The following is a 27,985-nucleotide window of genomic DNA, read 5'->3' as shown; positions in this document are numbered from 1 at the left end:
TTTTAAGCATGAATTGTGTGTATGTATGTGTGTAGAGACAGAAAAAGCATTTCTTTTTTTCTGATTATTAACAACAAATCAAACAGCTCTCATGGTTAGCTAATTTCTGGTTGTTATATATTTATTAAAACAAACTAGAGGGGCAGATAGCATGATTAAGAAAATCAACATATTCTAACACTGAATATTTGTCATGCACTGTGCTAGATTCTCTTTGTATGCTATTTATTTAATCCTCAAAATAACCTTATGAGTGAGGCATCTTTATACTGTCAAAAACCTAATTAGAATAATTGTTAGATATACAGATAATTAGAAAAACACTTGTTTAAAGGGACGTAATTATTTTATTGTCTCAACCACAAAATTTTATATGTGCCTAAGAATGTGAAAGTGAGTGCTCCATCACTATATAAATTAAGGAAACGTTTTGAATTTTTTTTTTACGAATATACATCACTTAAAACTAGATGCTTGAAGTTTTACTTTCATATCTTTAAAAAAGCATTACCATATATTGTTTAAAAAGTGTTAAACCAGGGAAGATTTAGAAGAAAACATCAAAAGACACGGAAAATACTTTATCCAGTTTTTACAATGACAGCAGAATGTAATTCATTTTGAAACAAGCATATGGGTCAAATATGGAATTATACCACTGAAAAATGACAATATATTTTTTGTAGTCCATTAAAAACCAACGTAAGCCATATAGGCTAAAAAATGATTTCAGGTACTTGCTACACTGCACTATTCTGAGACCTCTGAGCAGTGGCAAATACAGCTGCGTAGAATATTATTAATGTATGAAGTAGTTACTACATTATACCATTTTCATATTAATGCAAAACCAATGACAGTTAGTAGAAAACTTTAAAGAGTCAGTAAGGAATATAAATGTAGACTTTGCCAATTTTTAGAAAGATTCAGTGAATATTACACTAAGTTGTACAGAATTTATTTATTAAATAATTATCTTTTATAAAATTTGCAAAGAGATAGCATTTAACTATTGTACTTGTGCTATAAATACCAAAATGTCTAAATGAACAAAGTATATTTTTTATGAGCTGATTAGCATGTTTCAGTAAAATTTCATTTCACCATATGTTCATATAATTGGCATTTTTTTCATTAAAAGGTATATGAAAAAAATAATTTTCATTTAAATGAGAAGTTTAGTTTGCATTCTGTGTATTAAAGATTGAAGAGTAGCCAACACTGAGAAATAAATAGGAACTTGGTTTGGGGAAGCAGATTTTTGTTTTTTTCTGTCTTTCAAATAGATATGCTTATTAAATTAAAAAGTATTTTAATTACAAAAAAAATGAAAGCCAAAAAATTCAGAATAAACGGTATAGTTAATAATTTAGCTGATTTTCCATATGTGTGGTAAAAGTCAATAATAAAACGTGCAAGAGTTATTAAAAATAACAAAAATATTTGGTTATACATATATTTCAAGAGCTACTTTCAGAAATCAAATTCAAAGTTATATTTATTGCAGCTCATGGCACATATAATGGCCTGTAAAATTTAACTTCTATTAATATAAAATAGGCAAAAGCTGCTAAATCACTGAGCAAAGATTTAGAAGAAAGAATCTAGAGCAAATAGAGACAACATTAAGCTTCACACAAAAATCTAATTGAAGGTCTTACCTTGAATGACTGGTGCTACAAGCATCATGAAGACTAGTAGCTGTGATGGCCACATGGCTGTGTACTTGGGTGTGAGAGTGCCTCAAAAGCGAGTGTTCCCAATGTGAAATGAAATGTGTCTTTCTGGTTCCTCTTCTATACTCCAAGAACGATGATTAAAAAAAAAAAAATCCCTCAAACAAAAAATTTCTCAAAAATAGAAACACCAGTATCCCAAATTTGAATCCTGCAAACAAGGAGAAAAGAATGGGTTACCAAATAGACGTTTTTTCATCTTAATTCTTTGAAGATTTATTTGCTGACTAGTATACCTGTATACCTGTCTCCCTTCTTCGCTGTAACTTACACAGGCATCATATATAAAAATGAGTAACGCTAGAGGATAGAATTTATGCATGCATCACCATAGGGTTTATTTCCCAATCTCCAAACGGACTGAAATAAATAATTCAGCCACCCTGGAAAAATTAATATAAATATGCAATATCGATTTGTATAATAACAAATTAGTATTTAATTTTTATACTTTGTTAATGTGTATAAATAGACTTGGGACTTACTTTGTCCAAACATTTTCAACAAATATAATTTTTACTAACATTAGTATAGTAAAAAGAAAAAAATACATTCATTACCATTACTATAAGTTTAAAACAAACAAACAAAAATTAAAAATATGAGTCTTACTTTCATTCCAGGCCTGAAATTCAATTCAAAGATTATTCCACATTTTAACTATATTATTTTTCAAAGCATCTTTGTAAGGATCTATGAAGATCCTAAAATATGGTAATTAATTATGTTCAAACATAGGTAATTCATTCAAAAGAGGTTTATTGAGTGCCCAGTGAAATATAAAGCACTAGACTAGGAACATGGGATAGAACATTGAATAAAACAAGCAAACTACTCTATAGGATCTTACAATTAAGATGAGTAATATTGCTTAAAAGTTTTAAATATGTATGGAAGACATTAAAAAACTTTTAGCAGTAAGACAGTTATTTACTGAACTGAACTGATTTTGCTGCCTTCTCTGAAAGACTGCACAGATTTATCTTAAGAAGCAAAAATACTGAAGGAGCATGACCCAAATTTTGAGGATGTCTTTCATAGTCAGCACCTTTAAAACAATCAATAGGTACAAACTGGGTTGTTCTCCTTTTCCTCTCCTTCTCTCTGTCTCTCTCTTTCCTTGTCCATCTCTCTCTCTTTCTCTCTTCTAGTATTGATATAACTTAAAACAATTTCATATTTTGAGTATAGATATTATAAACTTCTGGAAAAGCTTATACAAAACAGTGATAGTTTACTGAAGACTATATTAATAAGCCTTATTCTCACAAAATAAATTCCAAAAATTTCTTAAATACTTGCCTTAGTTATAAGGCAAAATTACACAGATTTATGTGAATTTCTGGCATTATTATTTACAGAATGGTAATTAAGAACACAGATTCTGGAGCAAGGCCACCCAACCTCAATTCCTAGCTCTACCAATACTGTGACCTTAGACAAGTCATTTAAGCCCTCAGTGCCTCATTTCCCTATGCTAATGGAGTAATATTATTTGATATGTGTGTATGTCATTAAATGAGCTAAAATTTGGAATCTTGAATTATGTAAAATACAGAAAAATAGTACTGCCCTGAATAGTGTCTAGCGCTTAAGTGTTATGTCTTAATGGTTATTATACATCTCATTAGTTTTCATTTTAACATATTGATCCTTTTAACATGTATAAGAGGCAAGATCATTCAATAATTTAGCTCAAATGTATTTATTGAGTCATTATTGTATAGACAGGCTCCGAAAACACTAAATCTGAACACAACAGATTAAAAAAAATTAATATCACTGACACATTGTAAGAAAATGAAGCTTAAAATAGACAATCTCATAATTTTCACTTTTACAAATAGGAAAAGCATTGATGAGAAAAAAAGTGGTTGAGATAAAAAAAACTAAGTGAAAAGGAATAGTGAAACATTTTCATTTTTTTCTTATTCACATTCTGACTTACAAGAAATTATTCACAACTTCTTAATTGCCATAAATAACTTTTTCCAAAATTAGCTTTTGAAAAAATTGTTAATTTAAAATTTCATTAAAACTCATGTAATAATTAATGGACATTTAAAGAAGAACACTAAAATTGATTGGCACATCAACAAGTAAACAATGTCTCCTTACTCTCAACATTCAGTTACTGTGTTTCTCCACTGAGAAGAGGTCAAAAATTGGCGTTAGATGTGGGTAGGCATATAGACATACACTAACACATATATAAATATAGAGAGAAATACTTTGCCACTGGAAATAACTGTGAATTTTTTATTCATTAATTGAAAAAATATACACTAAATATTAACCAAAGTAGATACCGAGCATGCAGATTAAGTAGAACAATTTTTTTCACAACTCACACTGTAGTGGTTAAAACAGAACATAGGAAGTGAAATCACAAGATAAAGAAGAGAAGAATAAACATGATTCTATTACCTATCATATGCCAAGCAATGTTCTGTATATTATACAATTATCTGATTTAATTCTCCATACAAATCTATAAAGTAGATAATACCGTCTCATGTTTACTGAGGAGGAAAATCAGAAATGTTATGCAGCAAGAATTTCAAACTAAATGTCTAATTCTAAACAAATATTCTTTGCCCTGTCTATAGTAGAAATGAATAAGAAAATATAGGAGGATAGTTATATTAATTGTGCAAAGAAAGGGAACAACGTAACAAGTTTCCCAAAAAAAAAAAAAAAAAACACTTAGGTGTTTCTTAAATATGTTATTAGATTGTGAAGAATGGAGGAACAGCATGGATACAGTAGGTAGGAGCAAAGGGACAAAGAGAAAAGATATGTTTAAAAAGAAAACTAGCCTAATTCTAACATTGTATCTTTTGGAGGGACAGGGAGGATTATTTCCATGTAGAAATAGGACTATTGCTATTGTGAAGTCTGGTTTTCCTGAAAACCAGAATACTTTATTTCATCTGATATGTATTTCCACATTGATGAAAACAGTGAGAGAAAGTGACTTTATAGAAAGGATAAGAAATGCATATTATTTATTAAAATGATTTAAGATATTACAACAGGACATAAAACTACGTCTACTAGGATATTTCACATTGGATTTGAGCATAGGAATTTGTTTTCATGATTATTGTGTCAACAGAGGCAGGGAAAGGAATTGAGAAGAATAGAAGCTATTATCTGACTAGAGGGTAACATGTTGTTACAATCCAGCATCACCACCCGCCTACCATTCACCCAGAGCCCCAAAATAATGTGCTAATTTGGGGGCACATTTAACAAAATTGCAATAATTAAGCAATATAAATTTTAATACATAATTTGAGAGGTTATATTCATAACCTATAGAAAGATTTACCATTACTGTTTGCATACTAATATAAAAGGAAAACACAAAAAACTTTCTGGGATGATTTTTTTTCTAACTTAAATGTTATTAACTACCAAAACAATGAGTTTCATCTAAAAGGGATTTCCACTCAAAATATTTCTGAAACAAAGCTCTTCAAAAACACAGAGAAGAAAAACCAAGAAAAGACATTAGGGACTCATTCAGTCACATATAACAGGAAAATTACTCATTAAAAAAAAAAAGATGTACTAATGAATAAAGCATTTAACAAATCAACTTCAAAATACATTTCCATCTCCAACAAAATTTCTTTCGCCTTCTCTATGTACCATGCACTGTAATACTATAGGGTCAAGTGGGGAGAGTGTAGCCACAAGTCTAAAATGTGACAGCCCTTTTAAAACCACTTGCAGTAAAATATAAATGCTAAAAGGTATATTCATCAATAATTATAGTGCTGTGCAAAATGTAGTAGGTGTTACATGAGATGTTCTAGGAAAATAAAATGAAAAGCTGTCAGATTTTCTTTTGTAAATGTAAGGGATTTAAAATCACTCTTGACACAAACTGTTGGTTGCCACAAGCGAGGGGATGGGGGGTGGTAACGGATAAAATGGGCAAAAGGGAGTGGGAGATACAGGCCTCGTGAAGAAATGAATTAAGTCACAGAGATAAAAGGTACAGCACAGGAATATGGTCAAAGGTATTGTAACAACAGCATTGTATGCTGACAGATGGCTACACTTGTGGTGAGCATCATATAACACAGACTCATCCAATCAATATACTTTACACATGAAACTAATGTAACATTGCAAGGCAACTGTAATTCAATTTAAAAAATTATGCTGACCTAATATTATGGTGCTAGGGCAAGTTTGCCTACTTTTCTGCATCTGTTTCTTCAACTATAAAAGAACAATATTCACCCTGCAAGTTGGTTGTGAGATTTAGAGATAATATAAATTATTGTGTGATACAGAGACTATCAAGGATTGTGCGTGCCTGTCAGTGTGTCTATCATTTACTAATTTCTGTTGTTTCCTTTATTCTTCAAAATTGAGGGATAAATCAGATACCCAATCTCTACCCCTCTCACGTATATGGTTAGGTGACTAACAGCACAGTTTGAGGTGTGCACGCTCTCCTTGAGATTCTATAGCTGAACAATGCATACTAAAACAATGTGAGGTTTCATAAAGAATAATTTTCAGTGTTTCTCTTGTATCAAATATATTACTTATGACACTAATTTCCAATAAGGAATCAACACACTAATGTTTTAATCATTCTTGAAAGATGGCATTTCTAATTTTTATCAAAGATTACCACAATATGGCAAACAGTTTTGCCTGTTACCCTCTCCAAAATTGGGAAAGAATATATTCTAGTGTAGTCCTTGATTAAGTACTTGGGAGTTTATATGTCCTCAAACAAAACTGCCAAACGTCATAGCTCTTCAAATATTCAAAATTAAAAAGTGGGGTTGATTAAAGTGTCCTAATTTACATCATTAATATTTAAGATTATAATTATTATGAAAGTGTGAGTTGACTGCAGTTTCATTAAAAGTTAGAAAAAAATCACAACATGGAAAAATATTCTACAAATGTTTTATATAACTAAAGCCTTTTCTCATAAACTACAAAGAAAAGCATCCCTTATTTGTTGGATTCAGACTAACTTATACTCCCATTTAACACACTTAAACTCTGAAGATGTTTGAACTTTTGTTATTTCTGAAGCACAAAGTTCTTTTAAACCAACATTGATTTTACTTTGGGGAAATTCTCACCTTAAATTCAAGTGTCATAATTTGTTTCTCCAATTCAAGTTTTTTATATACCCCTCTTAGATCATACTTGAAAGCTTTCATTTTTATTGTATATTTGCTTCCTTTCTATACTCCAAATTGATATTAGTATTATAATCTGAATGCTATTTATCTTGGAATTATTGCCTTCATTTCAGTTACTCTTATCACATTTCTGTAAGACAATTCACTCTCAATCTTTCTCCAAGGAAAATTGCATTTTATTATTATACTTTTCCCTTCACAATAATCTATACAAGATACTATATCCTTTTTGTAATATTTGTACAGTTTCCCAAGTAATATATAACTACAAACTTACTCCACATGAACTTTATAAATTTCAGTTAATCCATATTTTATTTTGCCTATTAGCTTCTTTCTACCATATAGGACTGTTTGAGAGATTACTCTTTGTACAAGTTAAGCACATATGGCTATTTTAATAATTAACTGGTTTATGGTCCTACAACCCCATTGCTAATTACAATACAGGAGTTTCTCATTTAACATTGATTTTTACCTTTCATTCCATAACGAAAAATTATAGTTATTACTCAAAGGAAAACAAAACAAAACAAACAACCTGACTTTAGAAGTGTTTATAAACATCACTTGGGTGTTATCAGTATTCTTCCAAAGTTAGTAAATGAATTTGGAAATTTAAGTGATTTGAAATTACATTAAAAAAAAAGAAATTACATTAAAAAACAAATCTTTATCACAATTCTTCTCCATAAATTACCTTTTATGTGACCTCAAACTGACATATATAAACTTATGAAAAGTAATATAAAGGAGATTAGCTATTTTATTTTATCATCTGTCACTACCTTAACAAGTAACTGTCTGCTACAGAGCATCTAGATGAACTGATTCATGTGCACACAGCTCACTACATTTACATATAAGAACCATCCGTTGTAACCAAAAAGAGCAAAGTGTTTTGAGAAATATTAATTTAATAAGGCTGGAAAACATATTTCACCTACTCAGTCATGCATAGATGCTTAGATGAGAGGCTTTAATGCTCATTATTCAAATTTAAGAGTATAAGATTTCTATGATTTACTAGTATTACATAATCATAAGCACATATACAGCAATGCTTCATAGTCCATGTCCTATGAAATGACAGGTGACCTTTTCTCCCAAAAGTGCCTTTCGAAAAGCAGTTCTACATGGAAGACTCCTGATGTGAATGGAAGCTCTATGAAATAGTTAACTCTCAGGAAAAAAGAAGCAGGGCAGCACAACAAGACATCAGACTATAAGACGGATTCCCCAAATTACAAATCATTGAAATGTCTGATGTGATCATCACTGGGTAGCAGAAAAAAAAAAAAATTACAGCAGTTTATACTGAGTGTATATATACATATATATGTGTATTTTAAAATATATATATATTTTAAAGATCAGTTATAATTGAAGGTTTCTGAAACCTCTTAGTATTCAGTTTCTCTTAAAGTTTTCTTGGTGCTTGCAAAAAGACTTGTCTATTATTTCTTAACCAAGAAGGTACATGTGAGTATACTATTAGCTTTGGTCCTTTGATCAAACTGATTTTTAAAGATTAAACATTTTGTCTTAATAGTTTAACTCTTCAAACAAAAGCATTCGAATAAGTTTTAAGGGTCTCTTCTGTCTTTATTTATGGAGTCAAAAACCATTATACTACTATATTGCAATTAAAAAGTACTTATCTAGGGAGGTGGGGGATGGGATAAATAGGTGATGAGATTAAGAAATGAAATGATTGTGATGAGCACTGAGTAATATATGAAAGTGTTAAATTAACTACACTGAATACCTGAAACTAATAGAACACTGTAAACTAACTGGAATTAAAATAAAATCCTAAAAAATTTTGAGGCACCTGGGTGGCTCAGTTGGTTAAGCATCTGACTCTTGATTTAGGCTCAGATAAGATCTCAAGATCCAGCCCTACATTGGGGTCCCTGCTCAGCGGGGAGTATGCTTGTCTCCCTCTGCCCTCCTCCTGTACATGCTCTTGCTCTCTCTCTCTTTCTAGCTCTCCCCTCCCACAAATAAATCTTAAAACCTTTTAATTTTTTAAACTTGAAAAAATTTAAAACTTTACATAGATTAAAAAACCAAAACAAACAAACAAAAAACCTACAAACACAAAAAAGGAAACAGCGCTAGCTATACAGATGAATCACATACATTCCACTAACTTTTGATTGGTCCTACTATGTTTCACAAAGGACCCTGTACCTTAGCCATCCTAGGGTACTTGCAGACTCTCGAATGTGCTGTCTTTTCTCATCTTCAAGCCTCCATCCTCTTTCTTATAACTTCATTCATTCTTCAAACTGCAATTAAATAACTTTTTTTTTAAGATTTTATTTATTTATTCATGAGAGTCACAGAGAGAGAGAAGAGAGAGAGAGAGAGAGAGAGAGGCAGAGCCACAGGCAAAGGGAGAAGCAGACTCCTCTCAGGGAGCCTGACATGTAACTTGATCCTGGGTCTCCAGGACCACACCCCAGGATGAAGGGGTCCCTAAACCACTGAGCCACCCGGGGCTGCCCCAACTTCTTTATATTCTTACTGTCTAGCATTGGATCAAGTACACAGTATCCAATAAATTATGATACTTAGATACATGATATAGGGATCAATACTAGCTAGTGGTGAGAAAATTCTCTTCCTTTTCATTGGAGAAAAGGATCAGGAGACACATTTTCAGAGATGAGGGAAAAGAAGGGAGACATGAAAACTATAAAATTCTTATGCATGAATTTACTTTTAGAATCATATAAAAATTAACTTTCTGATAAAAAAAAACCGGAGCAAGGTGAATATTCAACTACATACCAACAATTGTGTGTGAATAAATTATTTGCATCAATTTTTTTAAAGTATTTATCAAGTGGCAATGAGGAGCTGAATAATTTAGTAATAAATACTTTCTTAAATGGTACTAGATTCCTTTGGACATTCAGAGGACAGACACAATCATCTTGTTTAATAAATTCATGAAATACTGAATTCAATCTATCCACATGTGTTTCTTTGGCAAAGTGTACCAAGAGATCTTCAGTAAATACAAACAATATAAACTATTTTTGGTCATAGGATATATATATATATAGAACATATAGCTACATCCAGTTCTAAATCAAGACACGTACATACATGGTTTGTTTCTTCCAGGTTGTATTTGACAAACAATATAAACTATTTTTGGTCATAGGATACACACACACACACACACACACACACACACGTAACATATATATGGCATGATTCTTGCATTGTAGAAAGATGAAGAGAAGGAAGAGTAGGAAGAGAACAATGCAGAAGCAGGATAGAGGAGGGGAAGAGATAACAGGAAATACAAATAATAAAATATAAATCCAAATATCATAAAGAAGAGAGTTTTAAAAAATAGAGGAAATAATCAAGCTTGGAAGATCTAGAAGACCTGCAAGAAGAGAATGGTAATTATGCTAGAATGTGAAGATATGACTGAAATGTGTCAGATTTTTGTAATATATAAGCTAAACATTATATAAGTTAAACATTATATAAATACATAAAAATTACTGCAGGTACTGTCTTTAAAGAATGAAAAAATCTTTATAGGGGATCCCTGGGTGGCTCAGCGGTTTGGCGCCTGCCTGTGGCCCAGGGCACGGTCCCGGAGTCCTGGGATCGAGTCCCGCCTCGGGCTCCGGGAATGGAGCCTGCTTCTCCCTCTGCCTGTGTCTCTGCCTCTCTCTCTCTCTCTCTCTCTCTCTGTCTATCATGAATACATAAATAAAATCTTTAAAAAAATCTTTATAGTGAATATATTCCAAAACATTTTATGATCCTCTATTTCTTCGAAACACTTCAACATTTTGTTCTGAATTTAATTTGTGTAAATGATCTCTGGTTTGAAATAAAGAGCCTGAGTTAATAGATATACTAACTGGAATAGAGATATTACATGAATCATTAAATTAATGAACTAACCAGTATTTAGATAGTACCAAACATGACACTACACAAAGATAATGCAGTCTTCAAGTTTTCATGACATGACACTTGTCAGGATTCCAAACTTGCCTAACACTGCTTAGTGGTTACAATGCTATTTGAGATCAAATATGATTCCAGAGAATCACAACACTTTTAGATACAACGGTACTTTTATACATTTGGCAATGCATTGCTACCAAATAACAAACTGTAACTGTACTATTTAACTTTATAGATGTAGATTTCCTAACATAAAGTCAAATACATCCTGGAAGAAACAAACCATGTATGTACGTGTCTTGATTTAGAACTGGATGTAGCTATATGTTCTTCATCCTTTATTTCTGCATTATCTTCAAATATTCAATATTGCATAAGTCAGAGTCATCAGAAACAGCAAGAATAGAAGGCACAACATGAAATGTAGAATGAGAAAAAGTGTTAAATCTTCTCCCTTCAAACTGTGAGCTGTATGACCATAGGCCGCCTACTTCAATTCTCTATAGCATAATGTTCACATCTGAAATTAATCTATATTACACCAGGTGCTTATAGGCTTAAATACAGGTAACATATATATGGTACCTATAAAGATCCCTGGCAAGAGGAGACATTTATTAAGTGGAAAAAAAAAATCTCTTTTTTCATTTAATGAAAGGTTTTATATTCAAAAGTAGTTATAAATGATAAATGATACTACTTTTGGGGGTGAGTAGTACAGAAGAACATTTGATAGGAGTTTGTGAGTGGTTAAACAGGAAAGCAGATAGAATCAGAAGGTACACTGGAAACATTCCACTTTTGGAAGATTAAATCGGTAGTGGTTTATAGAAGAAAATGGGGAAGAAAGAAAAAATACCTTAGGCTAGCGGTGGAAATGACAATATTTGCCAGATTTAGTGGTAGGTGTTCACAGTGACCTACAAGTCTAAAATTGTGATTTAAAATATCGATTATTTGAAATAAGTCAAGACAATTTTTCAACTTGTAGAAATACCACAGTTAGATGTTTTTCAGTGAGTGAAGGACAAATAAATCAGGATGGGAAATGGAAGGAAAACACAGAGGATGGGCACAGAAGATAGAGGAAAAAAATTAAATCAAATTGAAAGTAGGAAGTGTAGTTTAGGAATAAAACTGGATTTTTCTACAACTTTCACTCAAGTCTCCATTCTTCCCTCATTTCTTCCCTATCTCCTCCACAAGTTTCAGAGAGGTCAGAGCAAAGAAAGACCTACTTGTATTCAATTATTTTTTTAAAGGTTACTTGCAACACTTTTTGAGCAAGGAAATGCTAAATCTCAAAACTGAAAAACTAGCACATGACTTTTCTCATTGCTTAAGTAAAGCACCTACCCCTCCTTATAATTATATTTCAAATATAGTCTGAAGCAATGTTAGAAAACAAGTAATCTAGGAAGGTAATTTTAATAAGAAAGTTCTCTAGAGTAAAAGTCCCATGTAATTGTCTTTCAGATAATGTTATAATCTAATAAGTGTCTATTAATGTTTAGGAACAAATTTGGATTTAATGAACATGGCTATTTTTGGCTTTAGGGCAGCATATCATTTAACCATGAAACAGATTGATGTTTTACACAGGATCATTTTCTTGAGAAGTGTCCTTGAGTTAACCTCTTCCCGGAGATCCTACAAAGCATCTGATTGAAGTCTGTTTTCAACAGGCTTTGAAGAAGAAAATATTTGTTTCCACTGATATGTGCAATTGGAAATAAAATAAGTTTGACACTAAGTTAAATAAAAATAAGTACATTAATGAAACCAGTTTGCAAAACAATTCAATTGTTTTAAATGAGATGAAACTAAAAAATGGGTCTCATACTCTTTCCATGTATCTGATTTAGAAAATAGACCTTTTACTTCACTTTTCAAGAATTAAAATACAGTTGACCTTTGCACAATGCAGGGACTGGGGGCACCAATTCCCTGTAGTCAAAAATCCAGGTATAACTTTTGACTCTACAAAAACTTAATCTACTAATAGCCTTACCAATAACATAAATAACTGATTAACACATATTTTGCATACTATATGTGCTATATACTGTATTTTTACAATAAAGCAAGAAAAAAGAAAATAATAATAGAAAATATATTTACAGTAGTATACTGTATTTATTAGGAAAAAAAATCCTTCTATGGGTGGACCCAATTGAAGCCCATGTTATCCAAAAGTCACCTATACTCATAAAATCTCAACTTGTTATTATCGTTAGCAGTTAAAAATAAGCTTGAGACCCAGGATAGCCAGGGGAATTTTAAAAAAGAAAACCATAGCTGGGGGCATCACAATGCCAGATTTCAGGTTGTACTACAAAGCTGTGGTCATCAACACAGTGTGGTACTGGCACAAAAACAGACACATAGATCAATGGAACAGAATAGAGAATCCAGAAGTGGACCCTCAACTTTATGGTCAACTAATATTCAACAAAGCAGGAAAGACTATCCACTGGAAAAAGGACAGTCTCTACAATAAATGGTGCTGGGAAAATTGTACAGGCACGTGCAGAAGAATGAAACTAGACCACTCTCTTGCACCATACAAAAAGATAAACTCAAAATGGATGAAAGATCTAAATGTGAGACAAGATTCCATCAAAATCCTAGAGGAGAACACAGGCAACACCCTTTTTGAACTCGGCCACAGTAACTTCTTCCAAGATACATCCACGAAGGCAAAAGAAACAAAAGCAAAAATGAACTATTGGGACTTCATCAAGATAAGAAGCTTTTGCACAGCAAAGGATACAGTCAACAAAACTCAAAGACAACCTACAGAATGGGAGAAGATATTTGCAAATGACGTATCAGATAAAGGGCTAGTTTCCAAGATCTATAAAGAACTTCTTAAACTCAACACCAAAGAAACAAACAATCCAATCATGAAATGGGCAAAAGACATGAAGAGAAATCTCACAGAGGAAGACACAGACATGGCCAACACGCACATGAGAAAATGCTCTGCATCACTTGCCATCAGGGAAATACAAATCAAAACCACAATGAGATACCACCTCACCCCAGTGAGAATGGGGAAAATTAACAAGGCAGGAAACCACAAATGTTGGAGAGGATGCGGAGAAAAGGGAACCCTCTTACACTGTTGGTGGGAATGTGGACTGGTGCAGTCACTCTGGAAAACTGTGTGGAGGTTCCACAAAGAGTTAAAAATAGACCTGCCCTATGACCCAGCAATTGCACTGCTGGGGATTTACCCCAATGATTCAGATGCAATTAAATGCCGGGACACCTGCACCCCGATGTCTATAGCAGAATGTCCACAATAGCCAAACTGTGGAAGGAGCCTCGGTGTCCATCGGAAGATGAGTGGATAAAGAAGATGTGGTCTATGTATACAATGGAATATTCCTCAGCCATTAGAAACGATAAATACCCACCATTTGCTTCAACGTGGATGGAACTGGAGGGTATTATGCTGAGTGAAATAAGTCAATCGGAGAAGGACAAACATTATATGGTGTCATTCATTTTAGGAACATAAAAAATAGTGAAAGGGAATAAAGGGGAAAGGAGAAAAAATGAGTGGGAAATATCAGAAAGGGAGACAGAACATGAGAGACTCCTAACTCTGGGAAATGAACAAGGGTAGTGGAAGGGGAGGTGGGCGGGGGGGGGTGGGGGTGACTGGGAGACAGGCAATGAGGGGGGCACTTGATGGGATGAGCACTGGGTGTTATTCTATATGTTGGCAAATTGAACACCAATAAAAAATAAATTTATAAAAAAATTTAGAAAAAAAAATTTAAAAAATAAAAATAAGCTTGAATGAACATAGCTATTATTTAAAAGGATATTCAAAAAAATCAACAACTGGTTTACAATATGTCATTTATGATTATAATCAAGATTTGATTTCTATGTTTCCGAAAAAAGTTCAAATCTGGAGGAGGTCCAGCTCCTTGCTCAACAGGGAGCCTGCTTCTCCCACTGCCTCTCCCTCCTGCTTGTGTGTTCCCTCTGACTCTGTCTCTCTCAAATAAATAAATAAATAAATAAATAAATAAATAAATAAAATCTGAAATATAAAAGAAATCAGGAAAGGCAAGCATTCAGAATATATGAAGTATCTACTTCAGGGTTCCTGGGTAGCTCAGTCAGTTGAACATCTACATTTGGCTCAGGTCATGATCCCAGAGTCCGGGGATCGAGCCCCACATTGGGCTCCCTGCTCAGTGGGGAGTCTGCTTTGCCCTCTCCCTCTGCCATTGCCCATGCTTATGCGCTCTCTCTCTCACTCTCTCAGTCTCTTGCTCTCTCTCTCTCTCTCAAATAAATAAATAAATAACCCAGAGAGGTTTCTAGCCCCTTCCACATGAGAGGTTATAGAGAGAAAACAGCTATTGATAACTTTGGAAGTGAGCTATGACTAGAACTCAACCATTCCGCCATACTAATCTTGGACTTCCACTTCTTAGAACTGTGAGAAATAAACTTCTGTTGTATGTTAGAAACATATTCTATGGTATTTTTGTTATAGATTCCTGTGCTTAAACAACCATTTATGTAAATATAAGGTGCTTTTAGCTAGGTAAGGTTCATATTTAATTTCATTCATCTCATGCACTTTATTCATACCATTCATGAAATAGAGGTCTAGTATACAGACATACACTGATATATTCTAACTTCAGATTGAGAGAAATCATGCAATTAACAGAAAGCCTTCATTATCTTCACTTTTAAGTAATTCCTACCTAGCACCATGTACGTCTTTGATACATTTGAATAGACACCAGCGATCCATTTTATTCATGCTTGTTTTGGGTGAGTGAGGGTAAGACCACAGACTTCATTAGGTGAATAATTCAAAAATGGTGACTTGGGAGGTTCTTAGATGCCAAGTAAATGCTTCTTAAATTATACAAAAAGCTGAAAACAATCAGGAAAAAAAAATAGATAGATATCTCCCAATAAAATGTTGAAGATTTCAAAATCTATCAATCTCATTCCAATCAGCATGCTATTTAATTCTATTAAAGTATTTTTTCCAAAAAGAAACCGAGATTACTTTGAATGCTAATAAAGAAAAAACAGATGTATCTCCAAAGTAGTATCATTTGTGACTTTGTCATACTTATTTTAATGTCAAGAATAAAAAAATCGACAGTGGCACTGGGTGGCTCAGTTATTTAAGCTTCTGACTCTTGATTTTGGCTCAGGTCAAGATCTCAGGGTCCTGGAATCAAGCCCAAGTTGGCCTTTATGCCCAGTGCTCCTCAGTTTGAGATTCTCTCTCCCTCTCCCCCTGCCCATCCCCTCAAATAAATAAATAAATTTTAAAAATTAAGAATTAACCAATAAACAGTCAAGTTAGCTCAAATGTTTCTAATACTTGTTGGATTTTTATTATCTACAGAGGACTTATGATTGGGCTAGATTAGTACTGCCTTATGCTGTTTTCTTTTTGGCAATGTTGTGAATTGAAATCACCTAAGTACGTCAAGATTGAAAACCATGATGATATACTCTAGCGTAAGTTTGTGCTATAATTAAAGTTCCAAGGTTTGATTTAAAACCAACAAAATCACATTTTCTCCTATAAAAATCTAAAACATATCATAAAAACAAATAGCACTACAGCTGAGATTAGTTAAAAAGTTATTTCCATAGATAAGAACAATGAACTTTAAAGATCAAATGGGATGACCAGAATCATATCAAGCCATATTAATGAATTCAGGGGACTGAAGCAGAAAAATATCTCATTTCTTAACACTATTTCTCTGAAAACAATGCCAGTAACAAAGAAACTGTCTTAAAGTTTAGAATAGAGAAGTTACAAGAAATGAGGTAGTAATGTCCAATTCATTCTATTCCAATTCCTTCAGGCAGATAAGGAAAAATATACATCTATTCATGCTTTCTTTGAAGGCTTTCCAAAACCAAGAGGAACGGAGGGGGAAGCTAAATCTCATTATGAGCTAGATGACTATATCAGTTTCACTGAGGCTTAGTTATCATGACTGGTAAGTTCCATTCATCTCTTTCATATAAACATTTTGACTGTAAACCCCTGATATTCACATTGTAAAAAAAAATTCAATAAGTCTCCATTTCAAAAGCAGTTTTAACAAGGATTAAAGGAGAAAAATATGATACTGGAAACTTTTTAAAAATGTGTATCAGACAACGTCTAAAAATAATTCCTTTAGAACTTCCTGAAATAAAAAGGGTATCTATATTTTAGATAACGTTCTTGAGATTATGAAAGAAATGTACTGTCTTTTGTGATTCATAAAGTATTCCAATAAAGCTTTTCCATATTTCATTCCTTGTAGTAGTGTATCAGGAGCAACCAGGCAGGGGAAAAAAAAAAACACATGTTTTGAAATTATCTCATCTCAGTAGGATACACCTAGATAGGTCTCAAATTAAACACCTTCCTTAATGGCCCATTATGGAGTATCAGTGCCTAAAATACTCAAAGGGAGTCAGGGACCATTACTGCCAAAGGAGAGTTTCTAAGGTTGTAGCATATGATGCAATATTTCTGCTGTAACTTTAGCCTGACTGGAAGTTTATTTAAACACATCTTTATGGTTTTAAAATCAATAGCTACCACAGTAAGGTTTAGCATGACCCCAAGACACAGATTAAATATATGGGTACATCAATGCATTTTTATAGTTAGGTTTTAATAATTAGCACATATAGGTAGTGACCAACTTGTGAAACTGGTATTTTTATAGAAGTCTTTTTGAAAGATAGCTACTTGGATCCCAAAATGGAGTCTTTGTGGGGAAGGAAAAAAAAAAAACTAAAGTAAATTTAATATTTATAATATAATGAATATAATTTAGTAGAAATCATCATCCTAACAACTATTCTTTAGGGATTCTTAGTAAGTGTTAACACACTGACAGCATTTCTACATGAATTATTTCTTTTTACTCTAATAATATAAAATAGCTAAACAACTATAAAATGGAGACATTGGCATTCCAACTTTTAGGGTAAAAAAGCCTGTTTTCCCATCAAGAATACCTCCTCAACATCTAGAGCTTTAATTGGTTTGCAAAATAGCAGACAGGGAATAAAAAGGAATCAGAATAAAACAATCTTTTTGTTCCATTCATCTTACTACAGTTCCCCCTATTACTGTAGAAACTGACATGTAATAGAATAAGGAAAAACTAAAAAGGATAAAATTAGGCCTGGGGATAAGTAAGTAAAGTTTATGTGGAAAGAAAAAAATCAAAAGAAAGAAAAAAGAACAGGTGATTTCTTTTTTCTAAAAGAACTCTCTATTTATTCATGAGAGACATAGAGAGGCAGAGACGTAGGCAGAGGGAGAAACAGCCTCCCTATTGGGAGCCCGATGGTGGACTCGGGCCCAGGACCCTAGGATCACAACTTGAGCCGAAGGTAGACACTCAACCACTGAGCCACCCAGGTGCCAAAGAATGCATGATGTCTAAGTCGGGTCCTTTTTAGATTCCCACAGTTAAAGAATTTTATAACAAAATGTATACTTATTTATTTATTTTTTAAAGATTTTATTTATGTATTCATGAGAGACAGAGAGAGAGAGAGAGAGAGAGAGAGGCAGAGACACAGGCAGAGGGAGAAGCAGGCTCCATGCAGGGAGCCTGATGAGGAACTTGATCCCAGGTCTTCAGGACCAAGCCCTGGACCGAAGGCAGCGCCAAACCGCTGAGCCACCCGGGCTGCCCCAAATATATATTTATTAACATACATATTTACTCATTCATATATATGAAATACATATTACATAAATATACAGATAACTACACATGATAGCATATACTTTTTATTACACCATTTATTCATATTTTTATCCAATAAATGCTGCAACTCAAAATTACTGTGATTTTAATAAGCTAGTACAAGAGAACATCTATGAATATATTAAGAGCTGTTATTAGTAAACTACTGTATCGCAGTGTACCTCTGTGTATCTGGTATATTTATCAATGGCAAAAATAAATGGCACCTCAAATTCAAGCACTTCTCATTTAAAAAAATTACACTGAATGACTCCTAAAGATATCTTTTTTTTTCTCCTAAAGATATCTAAAGAAATAAGATATTTTCTGATGCAGTAAAATAATAAAATTGATCAAATAATAGTGACATAATTAAGACAACTCTTGTTATTCTTTTTTATCATCGTTGCGCAAATAAAACTTTGTTATTACTAGGTAATTTTTGTCACAATTTTAAAAATGTATGCAATTCTTTATTTTGATTATATCACATCATTGAGCTTATCATTACTTATTAATTAGATCATTGAGAATTATAGAATTTGAGATCCTAGGTTTCTGAAATAAATGACTGTTCATTATCATAGCCAATATAATCCTAGAGGTATGTTAGGCACATTTTAATTTTATAATTATATAAAAATTGGTACATATATAAAAAATTGGTAAAAAGCAAACAAAAAGTTTTGGTTAACGGGAAGAAAAACATCTGAAAAGGAGAGCCTCATTAAGAAATGCAAAAGCAAATACAGAGCTAACCAAAAACAGTGGCCTACTTAGCATACCTAGACTCATCTATTCTGTATCCTCTGGGCTACTCTGTAGCCCAGTCACCCCCATGCCTTGTATCATCTGGCTGCTATATGCCCCATTACTGGGTGTCTGTACTTTTCAAAGTGTTCAAAAACTAAAAAATTCAATGAAATCATCTCCCTGACTTAAGATAGTATTTTATAGAACGACTTTTTTTTCTTTACATTTCCCATAAAAAAAAAAATTCCTATTAGGTAATAAGATATGTTATATAATTTTTCCCAAGCCATATTTAAATAAATTGAGGCCACGAAGCAACCCACTCTAAATAAAAATTTTACAGTGAAATGCATTAATGAATGAAAACTTGAAAAAGAGAAGTATAAAAGTGACTGTGCAAAATAATTTTAATAAAGTTCAGTGCTTAAGATAAAGGACTGTGAGACCTTTTTTCCCACAAAATTTTATTTTCTTAATTATTAAGACATCGAAAATGGCTGAATGGCCATTTACTTACTTAAAGATATCACTGTTTTGAACCCCACAAAAAGGCTTTTTTCCTCTTTGGTAAAAATATCTTCCAGTTATACAATTTAAAAATTACATTGATGTTCCAGTACATGAATCATTTCTTTGTTCAGTCCTTTCTCTGCAGAATGGTGATTTCCCAAGGACAATCAGAAGCACTTAGGTTCTAAAGTAACAAAAACTGGCAAACTGTACACAAAGATATATAGTGTCAGTTTCTAGCTTGTGTAGAAACTGTATAGCAGTGTAACTTTCTAGCCAAGTTTAACCCTGGGTTCTAGCTAGAAATAAAGTAGGGGAAAGAAGACTGGCTGATGGAAAATCCATCAAAAACAGTCAAGCTGGAAGAATTTTATATGTATGAGACCTGGGTTATTTTTAGCTGATATTTTATTTAACCAGTCTCATAATTTATTTCCTGGTGATAGTAAATAAAGAGCCAAAGTAGATAACACCCTATCATGAAAAATGTTAAAACATCTTTCGGTTAAAACCACTTCTAAATTTAACAATTGTATTTGTACATATTTTAAAGAATTAAAAAATTATGTCAGTGAGTATAATCAAAAATCTTTTAACTGTTTTAGAATCAGTACTTCTCTATCTTCTGGTTTTGCTTTTCCTAGTATGTCTATGATTACTGAAAGAGACATAGTTAAAAGTGACCTAAAGATTATTTTCACTTTGCATTTTGGACATTGATTTTTTACTGATTTAAAGAAATAAAGTGATCCCTAAAAATACGTCAGGACAATTGTATTCAGGAAGAAAACATAGTCTTGTTTTGATGAAGATTTCCACAATTTTTTTTTTAATGCTACGCATGAGGATGACAGAGTTTAAACAGAGTATAAATCCTTTACTTGTTATTTTCTAAAAATGTTTGGAAAAAGGAAAGACCATTACTTTTCTATGTGAAAACATACGATTATCTAATCAACTAAAATAGTGGCCTTCTGATAAGTGTCCTCCTTTCTCTTTCCTCTATATTTTTCAATCTTTAATAAAAAATGTATCTTCTAATATGTGAAATTCAAATAAAACATAGATAAATACAATTTATCTCAAACTTGTCCATGGTCTTTTATTAAAGTATCTAATTAGGGATGCCTGGATGGTTCAGCAGTTGAGTGTCTGCCTTTGGCTCAGGGCGTGATCCTGGAGACAGGGGATCGAGTCTCACATCTGGCTCCTTGCATGAAGCCTACTTCTCCCTTTACCTGTGTCTCTGCCTCTCTTTCTTTTATGAATAAATAAAATCTTTAAATTAAAAAAGTACGTAATTAATATATAAAGTCCCAATCATACCTAACACAAAGTTTTCCATAAACTAATTTTATTTAACCTTTCATTATCTTGTCATGAGTGTGTGTGTTTAATCCCAACAAACTGTATCAGTTTTGTTCACATGAAGAACATGTACATTTGTGGTGGGATTTCTTCGGTCTTTTAAAGTTGGATCTTTTAAAGGGTTTTAAAGTACCAAGTTCAATCTTCCTTAACCTCCCTCATTACATTTACAGTGGCTGAGCAAACCAAGACTTACAGAGCAGCATTATTCATCAGTACATGATACTATTTACAGAGCGTCTCCATACCTTTATTTTGCCTCCTTCTTGTTATTCTTTTTTATATTCACTGTGCAAATAAAACTTTGTTATTACTGGTCATTTAGTCAAAATTTTTAAAAAGCATGCAATACTTTAATTTGTTTAAATCACATCATTGAGCTTATCATTACTAATTAATTGGATCATTGACAACTATATAGTTTGAGACCCTAGGTATCTGAAATAAATGACTGTTCATTACCGCAGCCAATATAATACTAGAGGTGTGTTAGGCACATTTTAATTTTATAATTATGTAAAAATATCAATATTTACTATTATAAACTTCAGTAATTAAGGCAGTGCCTTTTAGATTAATTCATTATGATTTAAAATTAAGAATTCTGTATACCTCAAGGAACTAGAAAAACAACTTTGAAGCCAAAAGTTAATATATGGTAGAAATAACAAAGATCAGAGAAGAAAAAATGAAATAGAGACTTAAAAAGACTTTTAACTAAACTCACCACAAAGAAAAGGCTCAAGTAAATAAAATCAAAAATGAAAACAGAGACATTATAACAGAGACCACAGAAATACAAAGGATGATAAGAGACCCCTGGGGTTAATTATATGCAAACAAATCTGAAAACTAAGAAGAAATGAATAAATTCCTAAAAATATACAATATTCCAACACTGAATCATGAAAAAAAAAGTTAATTTAGAACAGGCCAATCACTACTAAGGAGATAGAATCAATAATTTCAAAACTCAATACAGGGATCCCTGGGTGGTTCAGCGGTTTAGTGCCTGTCTTTCGCCTAGGGCATGATCCTGGAGTCCCAGGATCAAGTCCCACATCGGGCTCCCTGCATGGAGCTTGCTTCTCCCTCTGCCTCTCTCTCTGTCTCTCTCTCTGTCTCTCTAGATAAAATCTTAAAAAAAATTCATTACAAATCAAAGTGCACAAGCAGGTTTCACTCATCAATTACACCACACAAAAAAGAATGATACGAACACTTTTCAAAATCTTTCAAAAATTAGACAAAGAGGGAATACATGTAAACTCATTTTATGAGACCAACATCACCCTGATACCAAAACTAGACAGACACCACAAGAAAGGAAAACTACAGGCCAGTATCCTTGATAACCATAGATGCAAAAATTCTCAACAAAATATCAGGGAACTGAATTCAACAATACGTTAAAAGGATCATATGCCATGGTCAAGTGGGGTTTATCACAGGGATGAAAGATGGCTCAATGCATGCACATCAATCAACATGATATACCACATTAATAAAATGATAACCATATGATCATCACATTAGATACAGAAAAAGCATTTGACAAAAACCAGCATCCATTTATGATGAAAACTCTCAATAGAGTGAGAATAAAGGGAATATATACCAATATAATAAAGGCTGTATATGGCAAGGCTACAGTTAACATCATACTCCATGGTGAAAGGCTCAAAGTTTTTCCCCTAAGATCAGGAACAAGACAAATATTTCCACTCTCACTACTTTTATCCAACATAGTATTGGAAGCAGTAGCCAGAGCAATTAGGCAAGAAAAATATAGATAGATGATAGATAGATATAGATATAGATAGATAGATAGATAGATAGATAGACAGATATATGCCATCCGAATTGGAAAGGAAGAAGTAAAATTGTCACTATTTGCAAATGCTATGATACAACATATAGAAAACTCTAAACACTCCACCAATAAAACTGTTAAAATAAATGTATTCAGTAAAATTATAAAAAACAAAATTGATATGCAAAAATACACTGCATTACTATACATTAACTATGAACTATCAAAAAGAGAAAATAGTTAGGAAAGAAACCTAATTTACAATGTTGTGGAAAAAAAAAAAAAAAAAAACCTAGGGATAAATTTAACTAAGGAGGTAAAAGACCTGTACACTGAAAGCTAGAAGACAGCGATGAAAGAAACTGGAGAAGACACAGATAAATGTAAAGATATTTGTGCTCATGTACTGGGAAAATCAATTTTGTTAAAATGTCCATACTACCCAAAGCAATCCACAGATTCAGTGCAATTTCTAGAAACACCCCAATGGTATTTTTTCACAGAACTAGAACACACAATCCTGAAACTTGTATGGAACCATCAAAGATGCCAAATAGCCTAAGCAATCTTGAGAAAGAAGACCAAGGCTGAAGTCTTCACCTTCCCTGATTTCAAACTATATTTCAAAGCTATAATACTCAAAATAGTACAAAGGAATAGTGCAGACAGCCGAAAAATAAGCCCATGCATATACAGCCCATTAATTTTTGACAAAGGAATCAAAAATACATAATGGAAAAAGAACAGTCTCTTTAATAAGTGGTGTTGGGAAAACAGATTCAACATGCAAAAGAATGAAACTGGACTATATCTCATGACATACACAAAAGTTAACTCAAAATGGTTTAGAGACTTGAACACAGAAACTGTAACCATAAAAATCCTGAAAAAAACCAATGGTGGCATCAGTCTCCATGACGATGATTTTTTTGAGATTTAACACCAAAAGCAAAAATAAACAAGCAGGACTGAATCAAACTAAAAACCTTCTATGAAACAAAAACTATCAGGGAAATGAAAAGGCAACCTGCTGAATGGGAGAACTTATTTACAGATCATATATCTGATAAGAAGTTAGTATCCAAAATATGATGGATTCATACAACTCAGTAGCAAAATACCCAAATAATCTAATTTAAAAAGTGGTAGAAACTCTGAAAAGACATTTTTTCTACAGGAGACATACAGTTGGTCAACAAGTATATGAAACGATGTATGACATCAATAATCATCAGGGAAATGCAAAGCAAAACCAGAATGAAATAGCACCTCACACCTGTCAGAATGCCGATTACCAAAAAGACAAGAAATAAGTGTTGGTGAGGATGTGGAAAAAAGGGAATTTTTGTGCGCTACTGGTGGGAAAGTAAACAGGTACCATTAGGGAAAACAGCATGGAAGTTCCTAAAAAAATTAAAAATAGAACAACCATATGAACGATCAATTCCTCTTCTGGGCATTCATTCAGAATTAAAACACTACCTCAAAAATATATATGCACCCCATCGTTCACTGCAGTATTTATAATATTCAAGGTATGGAAAAAACTTAAATATCCACTGATAGATGAATGGATAAAGAAAATATAACACGTGTGTGTGTGTGTGTGTGTGTGTGTGTGTGTGTGTAATGGGATATGATTCAGCCATAAAAAAGAATAAATTTGTTGTTATTTGCAACAACATGGATAAAACTTGAGAGTGTTATGCTAAGTAAAATGAGTCAGAGAAAGACAAATGCTGTATGATCTCACTTACATATGGAGTTTTTAAAAAATCAAAGACAGTAAATAAATCCGTTGTTGCCAGAAGTAGGGGGAAGGAGGTAGGTAAAACAAGTGAAGCAAATCAAAACGTAAAAAATTTCAGTTCTAAAATAAACAAGTTGCGGATGTAATATACAGCACGGCTACTCCGATTAATGATACCACATTGTATATTTCATCACAAGAAAAAAAATTCTGTAACTATATATGGTAACGAATATTAACTGGACTCACTGTGGTGATCATTTCACAATATATGCAAATATCAAATCATTATGTTGTGCACCTAAAACTGACACATCAATGTATGTCAATATACTTCAGTAAAAAAAAAATCTGCATCTTTGGAATGTAACAATTTAAAAAAAGGAATGGGGCACCTAGCTGGCTCAGTTGGATTCCCAATTTTTAAATTCAGATACGAAAGCATATAGCTGAGGCCAAAAAGAAATGTGATTGGCAGTCTGGAGAACATCAGTGTTGCCAGCGATTAAAACAGTTAATGTAATGGAAAAGTTTCTTTGAATTCTAAGGAGCATTAAAAAAATACATTTCAGACACCATTAAACCAAAAACATCCATTAGCTACTCTCAGACATGACCCCACTATGTTTCCTTTTTTTTTTCTTTCTCTTTGCTTTGTTGACTCACAGTGTTCAGCCAAGAAATCAAAGGTTCACTAACACTATTACCAGAATCACCCTGTTATCAATGCAGATGCTTTTACACAAACACATATCTCAAAGCAAGCCTGTGTATTTTAAAATTAAACAGAAGATACACAATTGTCTAAAAAGAAATGCAGAATTAATCCTTGTAGCACAGAGTTCATCTTAGATACGCATAAAAATTACTCTGACATAGATCAACTTTTTATTGGCTTTGGGAGATTCTGTTCCAAATGAAGTGATTATTATTTTATGTTCTATTCTTCAAGCAAATTTATAAGGAAATAAAAATGAAACATGTGACTCTTGAGGTATTTTATGGAGAAATTAACTAAAATAGTTTAATATATATAAAAAGTACAGAGTCCATATTTGGGTAATTAGAACTTCAGGAAAACTGATAAAATCATCCACTTTAAGTCTTTTTGAAAGGAGAAATGTCATGCATTAAACATCAAAACTTCATTAATTTTTTCATGAATCTCTAGTAAAAATATATTTTATGCCAAAGTAATTAAAGCTGCTTAAAATAATAAGGATAAGGAAGGATCATAATACTATGGTAGGGGGATTCACAGACTCCAAACCCAAAATATTCTCTAAGACATAATTTCAATTATACTCAGCCTCTCAAATCTTCAAGCCACGAAAGGAGGAGATAATATTATATATCCTACTTCCTTAAAGTCCCTGTATCCTTTCCCTACAGACATTTCTTCCTGCTGGGATACACTGTCAAATGTCCTAAACTGAAGAAGGTAAAGTTGGGAAGTAACTTCCTGTTTACAGGGAACTGAAGGGTTTAGTTCAAATTCTTGATTCCACACATTGTTGTACCCAGCATTTCGGGCCAGAGAATTTGTTGCTTCGAGAAACACCAACAGCATTACAATTTTTATGTGAATTTTTCCTTTTTTAAATGAAGTATCATTAAAAAAAATGCTGGCCGTGAATAGTCTAACGTAATAATGGGAAATCCCATTAATTTCTTTGATGCTATTTTTTTTGTGGTTTTATGTCATTTGTATGGAGGCCCAAACTATAGTTGAAATTAGACATATTAAACAAAAGTTACTGAAAAGCTACAAAATATAGATGTTTAAAAATTATGTATCAGACATATTTGTGTCCAAAAAATGCTTTTTCAAATCACATAGAGTATTATTTGGCGCAGTATATTTTTCATTTATTTCTGTGTATTTCTTAAGTGTTTTCCCATGAAGTAAATTCAAGTTCTTTGTTTAAGTGGGACAGAGGAGCGGAGCGTACCAATAATAATCACTCTCAAAAACTACTGATATGCAAGAATATCTATTGAATAATCAACGATGATAACAAAGTATAGAAAGAATACTTAATTTAGAAAGGAATTAGCCATAAGATAGAATAGTATGGCTACTGTGCAACAGATAATTTGACTTATAAATACAATGATAAATATGAGGCATCTTAAGAACCAAACTAAGCACAGCCCAAAAAAGGGTCCAAAAGCCAATATTGATTGTAACACTGCTAATCCACCCAGATTTTTTGAGAAGCTGCTTTATCCTTCTTTTTTTTAAGAGGGTAGGATTGTTTTTTAAGATTTATTCATTTACTGCAAAGAGAGAGAGTGAGCGTGTGGAAGAGAGAGGGGGGCAGAGGGAGAAAGAAAAGATCTCAAGCAGACTCCTTCCTGAGCACGGAGCCCCACGTGGTTGCTCATCTCACAACTCGGGACCCAGTATCATGACCTGAGCCTAAACCAAGAGTCAAGAGTCAGATGCTCAACCAATTAAGCTACCCAGGTACCCCAAGCTGCTTTATCTTGTAACAGTAACGTCTATTTTTTTTTTTTTTTACTGAAATGCTTGTGTCATAGCATGAAGCTCCTGAAATTAAATGTCACCACTATTTTTTCATCAGCATATGATCTATAGATTTGCTTCACAATGAATACAAGGATGTCTATAGATTTCAACACTAAATGCACATAGTCTATGAATCTCCTCAATAGAATTTAGAAGTTGCATTTATCCCGGATTTAATATTCTTGAATTGAAGTTTAAATCCTTGAAATATTATCAAAGCTCCTGAGGAATCTCTACAGTCGTAGCATTTAACACAAGATCTTGGCAGGTATTTTGACAAAACAAAGAAAATGTAAGATATATTTTATGAATATTAATCAAGACCTACTCTTGGTAGTCATAATTCATCACTGTTTCAAAAAATCAGAGTGGCTTTGCTAACATTTCCCAAATCCACCTTTCAAATACACTTTTAGAGAAAATATCTTGCCATTAGCACTAACTGTTGCTTATATACTTCAAGAAAGATGTAGTACCACGGGGGCTAAGCACGACTGAGAGAAAAGAAACTATAAATCTTTGTCACTTTCAGAAATAGGCTCTGAATTCAACCAGAATGAAGTATTTTCGATCTTTCTCAGCTAGAGTAATGGTAATTTTGTCAATAGCATTCCAA

General features: G+C 32.8%; 1 protein-coding gene across 24 annotated transcripts in view; it reads right to left on the bottom strand.

Moving 5' to 3' along the window:
• The window catches only part of ADGRL3 (adhesion G protein-coupled receptor L3), an 856,301-nt gene that overhangs the window by 556,719 nt on the left and 271,597 nt on the right, over positions 1-27,985 (bottom strand). For all 24 annotated transcript variants that reach the window (XM_077848164.1, XM_077848162.1, XM_077848167.1 and 21 more), the window contains one exon: positions 1,662-1,887. In XM_077848164.1, the coding sequence (XP_077704290.1) occupies positions 1,662-1,716 (55 nt within the window). In that variant the 5' untranslated portion in view covers positions 1,717-1,887. The remainder of the gene's footprint in view (positions 1-1,661; positions 1,888-27,985) is intronic.

This window comes from Canis aureus, chromosome 14, assembly GCF_053574225.1.
Source record: "Canis aureus isolate CA01 chromosome 14, VMU_Caureus_v.1.0, whole genome shotgun sequence".
Lineage (NCBI taxonomy): Eukaryota > Metazoa > Chordata > Mammalia > Carnivora > Canidae > Canis > Canis aureus.
This window is presented reverse-complemented; position numbering and strand designations above follow the sequence as displayed.